At 42.2% G+C, this 12,454-nt stretch overlaps 1 protein-coding gene across 1 annotated transcript in view; it reads left to right on the plus strand.

Moving 5' to 3' along the window:
- The first annotated feature begins 991 nt into the window (after positions 1–991).
- The window catches only part of GPC6 (glypican 6), a 742,847-nt gene continuing 731,384 nt past the window's right edge, over positions 992–12,454 (plus strand). Inside the window, exon 1 of the mRNA XM_066313437.1 lies at positions 992–1,803. Within this exon, the coding sequence (XP_066169534.1) occupies positions 1,413–1,803 (391 nt within the window). The 5' untranslated portion in view covers positions 992–1,412. The remainder of the gene's footprint in view (positions 1,804–12,454) is intronic.

Raw genomic sequence — 12,454 nt, forward strand, 5'->3', positions numbered from 1 at the left:
CAGTATTGGCACCTAATAATTTCTATCTAAAGTTCAAAGTATCTTGAATTATGATAGTGCCATGATACTGCTCTATGGCTCCTCACTGACAAGTCAGTCTTGAAGTTCATGGTCTTTTATTTCTTCTGTTGGACCTTCTTCAATTCATCCTGTGTCTGGCATCTCTCTCCCTATACTTTGGACAAGCTATCATACTTCTCTACAGCACTCATAAAAAGCACTGCAATATCTTTAAAACTGTAAATTGGATTTTGCTTTTAAATACTTTCCAGAATATTTTTCTCTCTCCCTAACTCAAGACCAATTCACCTTGCAGGAATTTTCTTCACTTCCCCCATTCAGTTTTTTTGCAGATGCTCATTTGCAGAAAGGAAATTTATGGTTTTGTTCTCCTGCTCTCCTCTCCTAGGTTGGCAGAAATTATCCAGGTCAAGAACTATCTTTCTTATTTTCTCATTCTTTGTGTGATGCACAGAAATATCTTTCCTTTTCTTTAGAAACACCTTTCCTTTTGACGATGGACTAATCCTCATTTTAGCTTGTCAGCTCAGGCATTTATGTGTGCAACAAATAATAATTAATGGAGGGAAAGTATTTAAGGAGCCTAGCTGTGGTACTACAGACAGCAAGACTGCCGAGGAGTAGTCTCGCTAGCAGGCAATTTGTAATTTTGGGTCTAGGAGCAGCTGGATTTATGGCGAGGAGGAAGTTTTTGGGGCTGAGAGTGCTTTTCCTTCCTTCTGCCAGCAAACAGCGATCCATGCCAGGATTTGCTTTTTGCTCCTGCATTCAGTATTTCAGCGATGCAATGTGTAGCACGTTTCTGTGTGTGTGTGTATCTGTGTGTGTGTGTGTGTATGTGTGTGTGCGCCTGTGTGCATGTGCGGCTCTCCCTCGCTGTGTCTTGTCTCCAGGATTTCTCCCTGCCTGGCTCCGGAGGCTGCTCCAGCGCTGCGCGGAGCAGAGGTTTCCCCGGCTCCCGTAAATACAGGCACACGCATCCAGTGCACCACACGCACGCACACCACACACACACACAGAGAGGCACACAGGCACGCTCCGAGCCGCTGTCCAGTCCATCCCCACGCCGGCTGCTTTCCCCACCGTCTCCATCCAGCCCGGCAGAGGCGGCAGGCACAGCTCCGCGGCGGATCGCGCTGACGCTGCCCCGGGACTCCGCTCGCAGCAACGCGCCCGCGGTTTCAAATCTTCACAAGCTACAGACAGATTTTTTACCCTCTTTTTTCCTTTGCCTTTTTTCCTTTTTCTTTTGGTTGTAGGGTATCTGCTTGTGGTTTTGGGTTTTATATTATTTTTTTTTTTTTTTTCTTTTGGCGTGGGGCGAGCGCTCTGCGTTTGGAGAAGGAACCGGAGGGACAAGGCTACCGCTCTCCTGCCCCCGCCGTGCGCGCATGTGTGTGTGTGCGCGCCCATCTCCCCCCCGCCTCGCAAAAGTTTGCCTGGGCGGCCGGGGGGCTCCCGGGCCGCCGCCCCCGCAGCCGGGGGGCGCGGCGGAGGCGCGGCGGGGCGGCGGAGGCGGCGGCGCGGGACTTGCGCGCCGCGCGGGAGTTGCGCTCCGCGCCATGCCGGCGGCGCGGGGGGCTGCGCGGCGCTGCGCCCAGCCGGGGCCGCTGCTGCCGGTGCCGCCGCCGCCGCCGCCGCTGCTGCTGCTGCTGCTGCTGCTGCTGCCGGTGCTGCCGGCCGCGGGGACCGAGGGCAAGGCGCGGAGCTGCGGCGAGGTGCGGCAGGCGTACAGCGCCAAGGGCTTCAGCCTGGCCAGCGTGCCCTACCAGGAGATCGCAGGTAAGGACGGGCTGGGGGCGGGCAGGGGCCGCGGAGCGCGGCCGGCGGTCGCGGCGGTGTGTGCGCGGCGCGGAGCGGAGCGGCTGTGCCGGCCCGGGTGCACCCAGGGGCTTCCCTGAGCGGGGTGTGTGCGTGTAGATAAGGATTAAATAAATACACAAACCAAGGGGCTGAGGGGGGGGGTTGAAAAGAAAAAAGGGGTGAGCATGACGGGGACGCAGGCAGCAGGCTCAGCCGCGTTTCTGTTCGCTGGCTGAAACTTCTTGAGAGTTGCAGCCGAGCGGCGAGAGGGAGCGGGCAGGTCCGCAGTGGCGGCTGTCCCCGCTGCCGCCCTGTGCGGGCGAAAAAACTTTGCCTTCTGCCCGCGGGCACAGGGCGTGAAGGAGGAGGAGGAGGAGGAGGGCGAGGAGGGCAGCTCTGCTCCCCTCCGCGCCCCTCCGTGGCCCCGGCCGGGCGGCTCGCCCCTTGGAGGCGCCTCCGCCGCAGCGCGGATGGAGCGGAGGCACCGGCTGCCGGGGAGAGGCACCCACACACATCCACACACCGCCGCCCGGCAGCCTGTTACTTGGCTCTTCCGTCTGCTGAAACATGCCTACAACAGGTTACATCGCAATCCGCCTACGAAGGTGTTGGGAACGGTTTTTTGTTGTAATTCTGTTTCCCTGCTTTTTCATACAACATTATCTGTATTGCATCTCTTAAGACTGAATGAATAAAAATACGTTTGAGGCTGAAACTCCTTTAGCAATCAGAGAGCATCACCACGAAAAGAGAGCTATTTTACGTGAAGATAGGAGCTGGGGCTGCTTAAATCGGACTGCTTGAGCCCTCAAAAAAGGTTTATGCGTCGCCACTGGCACTTTGCTGTTAGGTCCTGCTATTTGTAGAGTGAATTAGATGCTCCTCGGTTTGCTCGCTTCCTCTTGAAAGTTGGAAGCAGTAGATTTATCTTCCTTGAGGTGAAATAATGCCACAGTTATTCACTGTGCAACATTTAGCACTTTACATGAGGAATGATAAATGTGGAAAATCTCAGGACAGCGAGGCTGTAGTTCACAAAGATGTGGGGAAGGTTGTTCCATGTTGCGCTTTCATTCCTCAGGCTTACTGATTCTCTGGTCTTTCTGTACTTTTCCCTGTAATTTACATTCAGGTTGCTCATCAGTTATATGAAATCATGAAATCTCTCCTCTGAGCCACAGGAGATCCTTTGAATATGCAGTTATGCTTTCCCTTTGCTCACTGTTACACCAGCTGCTTTCAGACAGAATGGTAGGATATCTTCTGTTCCATTAAAAATAAATTCCAGTAAATTTCAGACTTCTAATAACTTTGGGTAAACACTTGTTGCTTTCATGTCACAGAGGAGTTTTATTGTTTAATATATTTTTTCAATGTACATTGCAAAGTCAACATACAATTTTTAAGTCAGCACAGCATTTACAAGTTTCTGTTGACATGTATCAGTACAGAAAGACTCAGAGTAATTAAGTATTTAATAGTAGCTCAGTCCAAAATTACTCTGCAGTTTCCTCCTAAGTTTCATAAGTAAATCTGCTTTTATGATTAGGCACATGATTTATGGGGGTTTGAGTTATTTTCTCTGAGCTTTCTGTTGAAGTAGTTTGTGGTTTTTGTGGTTTATCTTCCTTTTTGCTAGTTGGTGTGTCAACTTTTGAGTAGTTCTGTTTGTAGCTGTTCAAGTGAGTTGTTGAAAGACTTGGATTGCTTTAAAGTGTGTTTCTAAGAGTGCTGCTCTTGTACAGTGCTGCAAGGTGGGGTAATAGCTGTTCATGCAGCATGGGCTTTTGTTGATGTTAAAGCTCTGTATTTACTACCTGATGCGATGTTGGAAGTATAGTTAAAGCAATCAATGTACAGGTTTGAGAAGCTTTTCTCTTTTATTTTCTTTTTTTTTTTTCTTCTTTTTTTTTTTTTTTTTTAATTCTGTTTTTTCCATCATTCTGACTTGCTTAAGGAAGAAATTTGTGTTAGCGTTTCAGAAGTGTAGCCTGTCAAACGCCTCATGTTTTAAGGAGTTCAAATAACTTTATTACAGTAATATTTCTGAATAAATGTGTTTTTAAAATATTTTGAATCAATGTCTTAATAATATGGTGATAAATAGTAGCACATAGTGTGGTTTATATGTTTCGATTTAACAGTAGTCATCTTTTTGTTGTCATTTGTTTAAAAGCTATTTTCTAGCTACAACTGTTGAAATGGATAAACTGAAGACTCTGTATGTACAGAGACAAAGTGTGCATGCACTGATGTAAGAAGCTGTGAAGAATCTTTTAAATTATAGAAGTCATGGACATAGAGACATCTCTCTGTTGAATGGAACTGCAAGAGATTGTTAGATAACTTCTGGACATTATTTATACTGTCACTCACTTTTGCACAGAGAAGGGAGAAGTTACAGATTAAAAAAGTTGTCAGTTTTTGCTCTGTCAGGGAGAGTTTTCCTATAGTATGTTGTTGCACGTGAAATACATCGAAGTTGGCAGTAATGTGACTACAGTTGTTCACTGTACTTTTACAACAATGCTAAATTATTCTATGTGATTGTGTAGAACGTATTTGTAATCACCCTTCAGTGTCTGACGTCTTGTCTCATCACCACATTCTGCTGCCGTGACCTTCACTGGAGTATAGCACATAAAGTTGTTTTCTGACATAGTTTAGCAAATAAGTCCTCAATAAAGGGACTTTACCTGGGAATGGGGGGCAGAGGAGGAAAATTTGAAGTATACTTGATATGCTGCTGCGAGCTTAATTCTGTCCGTCAGTCACATGCAGGATGGGAAGCAGGAGTTTGCAGCATGTGCTGGGCTGTCCTTGTAAAGGGCTCTTCTCTGAGAGCTGCTGTGGAGTATCCTCTGTGTTAAAAAGAGTTCCACTGTGAGACTCAGGTTGCCGTGATCCAGCATTCATGAGTGTTAGTGGAGCTCCTGAGGACTTTGCAGGAAATGTTTTGCTGTAGGAAAATCTGTCATTTGAAAGTCAACACACAAGAGAAAAATCATAGAACATATCTTTTGGCAATACTTGTTTAACTCCAACTTGTGCCTTCAGTAGCTTACATCGTCTTAGAGGAAGCCATGAAAATGAAATGTCAAAGTTAAAGTTGGATTGTGCCCTTGCCTCAGAGTTTTCGTAATGAAATTGAATGTCTGACTGTTTATAAAGTAGTGGCTGTGTCTGCTTTGTGCCTTTCCACTTCCAAGGGGAAGGGTGTGGGGGTTTTGTGTGTTGTGGTTTTACCTGAGACATTGTTTTTTTGGTTTTTTTTTTTTTTTCTGTTTTGGGGGGGGTTTGCTGAATTATTTGCTGAATAATAGTTTATTTAGGTAAAGACTAGAGCTGTTCTGGTAAAGCATCCAGCAGTAGCAATGTTGAATTCTAAATGCTGCACGAGAAGTATGTGAACTTTGTTCTCTTGCACAGATGATGGACGAGGTGAGAATCTGGCAGCAGAGTCACCATAGTCAAAGTAACTGAAATGAAAGCAGAAGCAAACCCTTCATTTTGAAGGTCAGGAGTCACTTGAAATTGTGCTTTAATGAATAGGCTTTCTACTGGCGTAATACAGAGGCCTTGACTGAAGCGAGCAAGCATAGAATTGCTTGTAGCTCCTAAGTGCTAATAATAACAACGATAATAGTAATAATAATAATAATAATAATAATAATAATACCTCAGTAGTCACCTGTGCAGTTGAGCTATTAGTCCATGTCAGATGTTTCCAAGATACTCTTTCTGAATATTTTGCTTTTGTACTCCAGAATGCAGTCGTAGATTGACAGAATAGGGGAAATTTTCCTGACTGAGTCTGTATCCAAGTACTTGTTTGTTAATATCTTCTTTTACTGTTTCTCTGCTGCTGTCACTGAGAGCTGTGTGAAGAAAGTGCCTGTAGACCAGGAGGTAGATGGAGATTCACATACACCTTGTGTGATTGCCTCAGCAGTGTTAGAAGAGAAATAGCCTTACTAAAATAAATACTATAATTCAATGCAAATTTGTGAAATCTGGTTTGGGCCATTAGACATTAGTTCACTCCTGATCTCCATGATGACAGTGAAAATGGACGTGGAATTTCGTGTAAACTTTATACTTCCTTTTTGTTTTAGCACTGTTGTATCCTCCATATTGTGTGTGACCCTCTCTCACCTCTGTTTGCAGTTTCGGTAATCGCAGCATCAAGAGTCTCACTGGTCACCTCTCCTTATGGCCTCCCTTATTTTCCAGTTGTGGATGCATGGTGCATGCTAATAAATTGGCCTGTGACTGTCGGTAGGAGGAAGTGCAGCTTTCCTAAGACCTGTCTCTGCTGTCACTTCTGTACATATTTGTTGGTTTGTATGTGACTGATGCCATTAAAGGGAATACAACTTCCGTATGCCCATCTAAAACCTAAAGGTGATGTTTCTAGGATCAGGGTCTTTGAAAAGAAATTGTGTTTTTTTAATGCTTATAAATAATTCAATTTTGAATGAGAATTTTAAATCTCAGCATCTGGAGTTTCCCAGTGTGACTTAACGTCAGAGTATCTTGGAAAGAAGGACAGTAAAATAGAAAAGGCAATGCTTTAATAATTAATGCAATGATGAACTTCGGTGTATTGTCTCTAATAATATCTTTTCTTTCTGTTGTCAGTCTGATTTATAATCAAAATCATACCTAAAGCTAAAATATTTTCTGCACTTCTAAGTTCTAATGTGTTAAACTGTTCTAAAGCTGTATTAGCACTTGTTTCATCAGATGCTGTTTTGAAATACTCCTGAGATTAGGTGGTGTTCAGACACCAGAGGTCAAGCACTATGTTAAAAGCTCAGGCCATTCTTTTTTATATTACTGCAATAAAGAATATATTCATTTCATTTATATTACCACTTGGCTCTCATAAAAGGTCAGTTTCAGCTGAATGTACAATTACTTGCAAATGGCAAATCTTATAACAAGTGATCAACAATAAAAGCTTTTCTGGGTAATTTGTCTTTAAAACTACTACCTGCCATTTCTTTTGAATGACTTGAGCATCTTGCAGTATCACTTGGAGATCTCTGTCTTATTCCCCATGATACATGTAAGAAAACTGTGCATACTAATCTTCCTTTCTGCTTAGTAAAGTAAAAATGCATAATTACATTAAAATTCCTAGTTGAAATAACAGGCCTGGTGCTTAAAACTCCATTATGATATCAAAGTATCAGCACTCCCATTACTAGCAAAATAAAATTACTTCTCTAGTGAACTATGACTCTATGCCCTGTTTTGTACCTGGTTAATGGGTACTATCTCCCTGTGAAGGGAACCCACATTCTGTGGTTTTGATTGTTCATACAACCAGGCATAATTATTTTAGCAGCTTAAGTATGTGTAAAAGAATTAACACTTCTTCAGAAATTCCTAAGAACAGCATATAAAGGTTGGTGTTTAAAGGAAAAATTGTTATTATGCTAAAGAGAGAGAATACATTATAAGATGCAAAAGGAATTTAAAATATGTTGCAGATGGCAAGAAAACATATGCTGGTAAAATTCATAGCACTTTATTCCTGTGTATGTAAAAAAGGCCTAAAAAACCTACTGAGATCAAGATTTGCTTTTTGCACTACTTGTTTCTGTAGAGCTCCAGCACATGTCCAAAAAAAAAGAGCTTCCCTAATAAGAACATCTCTAGCTCTTGCTATAGGAGTCTGTCACAAAGACCACCAGCTCTCTGCGATGAGTTTCCGTCAGCTAACATGACCTTTTCCTTCCAGCAAAGTGGAACAGCAGCACTTTATTCTGTTGAGCGACTGTGGAACACAGAAGACACGTGGCATTTGGAGGCAGGTGCTGCCAAAGATGTGCTGGAAGAGGTTCCCTCTGACTGCACAGGTGACAGCAGTTTGGGTCCTACTGTGACACCTGCCCGGCAGAGCCAGTCTCTGTGGGCAAAGTCAGGGGTTGTGGATAGTGCTGGGGGGCTGCTGTCCCCTCCACCCGCTGTGAAACCTGATGTGCAGGGAGAGGCTCTGCAGCACAACCCCAGCTCTGAGATGGGATGGAGACCTGCTGGCCACCCGTGCTGGTCCTGATTTTCAGGGTTGGGTATAGGAGCTGCTTTTGGTGCATCAAAAAGAAGCAGCCAGGGTGGATACTCCTAATGCAAACAGTAAATTGCTCTCCGGCTCGTCTGGCCTGTGAGGTCTGTCACCTTGTGCTTCTAATGGCCTTTTAACTGTGTCTCCAGCTGAGCAGCAGATGTAAAGGGTACCGAGCATCTCGAGCTGGCTTTTTTTTTTTTCCTCCCGAAAGAAGCATTTCTACAGATGCTCGACAAACAGTGGAGCTTTGAACCTGCTCACTGACCTGTTGGGTTTAAAATAGCAGGGCAAATCTCGCCAGCATAAGTGGAAGTGTTGACAATTTTCAACAGGTGCTGTGTAAGTAAGTTTGCTTACAGAGTAACACATAGTATTTCTGTGTGTGCATGTGTGTGCATGAAGAGGTAAAGTTATGGCTTTTACCTGGAGTGATTCAAAGTCACATTTAAAGACTGAAATAGCTAGAGAAGTTGCACATTACCAGAGTAGGTGCTGGCAAACCAGGTTGAAACTTTGTTTTATGGGCCCATCTGACCAACAAGTGAGTGCAAACATATGCACAATAAAAAGCTACGCAGGACTCACTTCATATATGTCAGAAAGATCAAAGCTTAAGTCAACCATGCTAATCTTACTGTTTGGGAAGTCCATTTAGTTCAATTCAAGCTTGATGCTTGTCTAAGCAGTAGGTCCTATAACCTGTCCTGTAAGTAAAAAGCTAGACTTCTCTGTTGCCAGAAACTGTGTCCCTGCCAGTCTGTGCATCTCTTGATGTGTTTATAATGGTAGCAACATATTTATCTGATGTTTTTAGCCATGTCCCTCGTGTGTTGAATTTCTAACATGCTAGAGACATCAGGAGCATCTTTGTGGCTTTTCCATGAGTTGGCCTTGGGGGGAAGTCAATGCATGGGGTGAGGCTTTTGTACATCTTGGTATCGGATTGTCAAGTGCTCTAGTGGGAGGATGCGTGTAGGTACTGGTGTGGCTGGAGAACTGTGGAGGTATGTGGAAGTACTCCAGACCCGGCAAAATACAGTCTTGTGTATGCCTCGCTGTGGTTCTTATGTCAAATGTCTGTGGATGGCTTTTGAGTTATTGTTGGTATCCCTTATGACCTTGGAGTTTGTCTTCGAGAGCAGTAATTAATACAGGAGACTAATATGGCTTTCTTAAACAGAATTTATGTTTTAAGAAGTGAAGCATAACAGTGAGAACAGATCTTTGTGTGCAGTTACCCTATCAAAATTATGACAGTAGTGACTGATGGTCGCATGGCCAAGGAGGCCCTTGTCAGATCCTGTGTACATTTCCTATAAGTTCTTTTCAGTTCAGGATTCAGGTTTGCCATCTTCAGGAAATGTTTATTTGAGAAGCTGACCTGAACTAGAAAACTGATCTGATAGAAACTCCACCAAAAATGATCTTGAAGCTGCTCAAGATAGTATGTGGGAATGTGTACTTGAAATCATGATGAGAACATGCGGCTCACAATCCGATGGTGTCTTTCAGGTAGATGTCTTACAATTCTGTTGAAACTGCTAGAGAAAGATTGTCCATCTTTTCTCATGTGTCACTGAAATGTAGCGTGGCAGTAGTATAGTGTTCTTAGCAGTGTAGTTCAGGAGAAACTATTAGCAGCTGAACATTCCTGGCTATTATCTCCACTTCTGTGCTTGGCTTTCTAGCTGCATCACCATCAACTTTACAAGCCATACTAGCAAAGTCATCTGTTCTCCAAAACTGATGGAGCTGAACACTTGCCTGGGGTGAAAAAAGTAGTGAGAGGACTTTATGCCCTTAGGGAAAGTCTTGTTTGTTACCATGTCACTGTGTGATAGTTAATGTGGTCAGTTTAGTGGGTGTCTGCTGATTTTACGGCATGTTGAATTTGGGGATTAGGAGGCAAATGGATGAGGTTGTCAAACCTCATGTTTGTTTACTGTTATTTATCGCTATTTTCATGTTTCAAATCTTTTCTGCACCTGAGAGTGCCCATTCCCAACTCTGTGCACCTTTGACCTTAGAGCTGTGCTCACAGTAGCACTGAAATAGGGATTATTAAAAGCAGTGGCAAAATATTTCCTTTTATGTTCTAGGAATCCAATTGCCAGCTATCAGACTTCAAATGTTCAACAATTTCTAAATGTTCAACAGTTTCTAAGTACCCTTGTTTTTAAATGAGTGCTTGTCCTTAAGAAGCTTAAACAGTGGTGACAAATGAGAGGCAAGAGCTGATGAACAGCAATGTCCAGCTCAACCTGATCTGTTTTCTATCTTTTCTCTTAAACTGATGTAGCATTTCAGAGAGAAAGGAAGTGTAAATACAAACAGCAACTTCATCTTCTTTAGTTACACAGAATTGATTCACAGCATAAACACAAAAATATGCATATTTAGTTCTCTGATATTAGCTTTTGGCTTTACAACTTTAACATCTAAGTTAATACTGCATATAAGTAATTTAGGCTCCTTGGATGAGAATAGCTATATATCATTTAATCTATCAGCAGTAGCTTTGTTGTAGAAAAATGGTAAATACCTCTCAAACAGTTTCTCTCTCAGGCTATTTTCCCTTTAACCAGTTAGAGTCATTGTGGGTTACAGTATTCTTATCTGGTCTAATCTTTGCATAGCATGCATGTATTTAAAACTGTTTCAGAAATTTGATGCCAAATATGACTCACAGTAAAACCTTCCTTAGCAAAACAGTTTTTGTTTTGTGAAGTAGTCTATCCTTGGCTAGTAGCCCTGTTGCAAAATAAAGCAGGGAGGACAGATAACACAAATCAAAATTGTAAAGTAAGTCGTGTTGGCTCAACAGAGGTTTAGGTGATTTTGAGCAGAAAGTCAAAATCTAATTTAAAAATGAAGGTATGTTCATTTATTGAATTTGTGATAAGCAGGAGCAATATTCCATGACCATTGCTGTTCCAAGAGATGGTCTTTGTGCTTACCATGGCCTGTCAATAAGCACTGTTAATAGAATACCTGGAACATAACTAATATTCACTGATTAAAGGCAAGCACCTGTCTTTGCCATGTAGCATGGCTGATGAAGTGGAAGGACTCCCAGAAAGAACTTCCTGAAACTGAATGCTGAAACAGTGATTAGCTTGTTCTTAAAGCTGATCTTCAGAAGTCCTGTACTGTTCTTTGAATGAGAACTCCAAAGCCTCTTTCTTCTTTAACTACTGAGACAGCATACTAAAAGCCGTGTGTGAATTGATTGTACTAAGATTGGCTCTGAGGCACGTGCACACTTCTGTTACTATTTTTTTGAGTTTAAGACCCCCTCCCACACCTGATTTTTGCCTGTCTCCATTGAATGTAGCCGATGGAGGAATTAGATTGAGAATTAATTGAAGGGATTTTTTTTTTCGAAAGTAAATGATCAAAATTCAAAATTGCAATTTAATTATGAGAAGCACTGAAGAAATGCAAGAAAGGAACAGTCCTATTTGCAGAGAGGTTCCATTTTACATTTATGTCAGTATTTCTTCATGAGACTTACAAAATCATAATGTCATAGTTACGTACATACTCTTTAAACCTTTCTTGTTGCATAGACATCAAACATAATAAAAATAAATCTGCTGCTTAATTTTTTAGTTGTCCTTCTAAAAGATGCCAGCTTCATATCCTGGTGAGATTCAACAGTAATTAATGAATTGTTTGTGCATTTTTGTACCTTGTTAATTAGTAATTTAGAGTTTGAGTTTGCTTTTTAAAGCAGATCCAGCTGGACATTGTAAATCATTGTCTAGAGCACAGTCTATGCTCGCTACAGAAACTGGCCAAACCACAAATCTTTCCACCTTGTATACCAAAATCTAATTGCTGGAGAATACTTAAACACATAAATATAGAACACTGCTGAACTAAAGCTTTTCTGCATCTGATGAACGTATTTAAATTGCTCCTCTCACAGTCTGCTCAATAGACTAATTCTCTCTCTTCAGGCTAGAGGAATACATGGAAGTACTGAGTCCACAGTGTATGGACATATGTATATACATTCATAAACCTCTCTACCCAAAGAGGTTTGTACATTCAAAAAGCCTGCTGAGATTGTATCACATTCCGAGGTAGATGTAACACTGTGGACAACGAGTGGATTACAAATTTGGATTGTAAGTGAGGTCCAATTGTCTTTTTAATAGCTGCATAGTTTTCCTCTCATTGTTAGTTTTTTTTCTTCTTTAAGTATTCTAGAATAATTTCCATTTTTCAGTGACAGGATGGTCACAGCCATTACCTCCATGCCTAATGGACTTCCATCTAAATCTGGTTTTGACCAAAGAGGAAACCCTACAGAAGTTCCCTGTCCTTTTCAACTGCAAGAAGAGCAAAAAGCCAAGATGAAACAAATTATACATTTAAGAATGGATTCATCCAGTTATTATTCTGTAATGCCAAACAAATCTGATATCAGTCCATAAACTTCAGTTGGGTTTAAGAATCATGTGTGTCACTTTGCTATTGATTTATAAACTTTTAGGTTATTTTTATAGTCGTTTCACCATCATTATTACATTTATTGTACAGCACAGA

This window comes from Sylvia atricapilla, chromosome 2 (assembly GCF_009819655.1).
Source record: "Sylvia atricapilla isolate bSylAtr1 chromosome 2, bSylAtr1.pri, whole genome shotgun sequence".
NCBI classification, from domain to species: Eukaryota; Metazoa; Chordata; class Aves; order Passeriformes; family Sylviidae; genus Sylvia; species Sylvia atricapilla.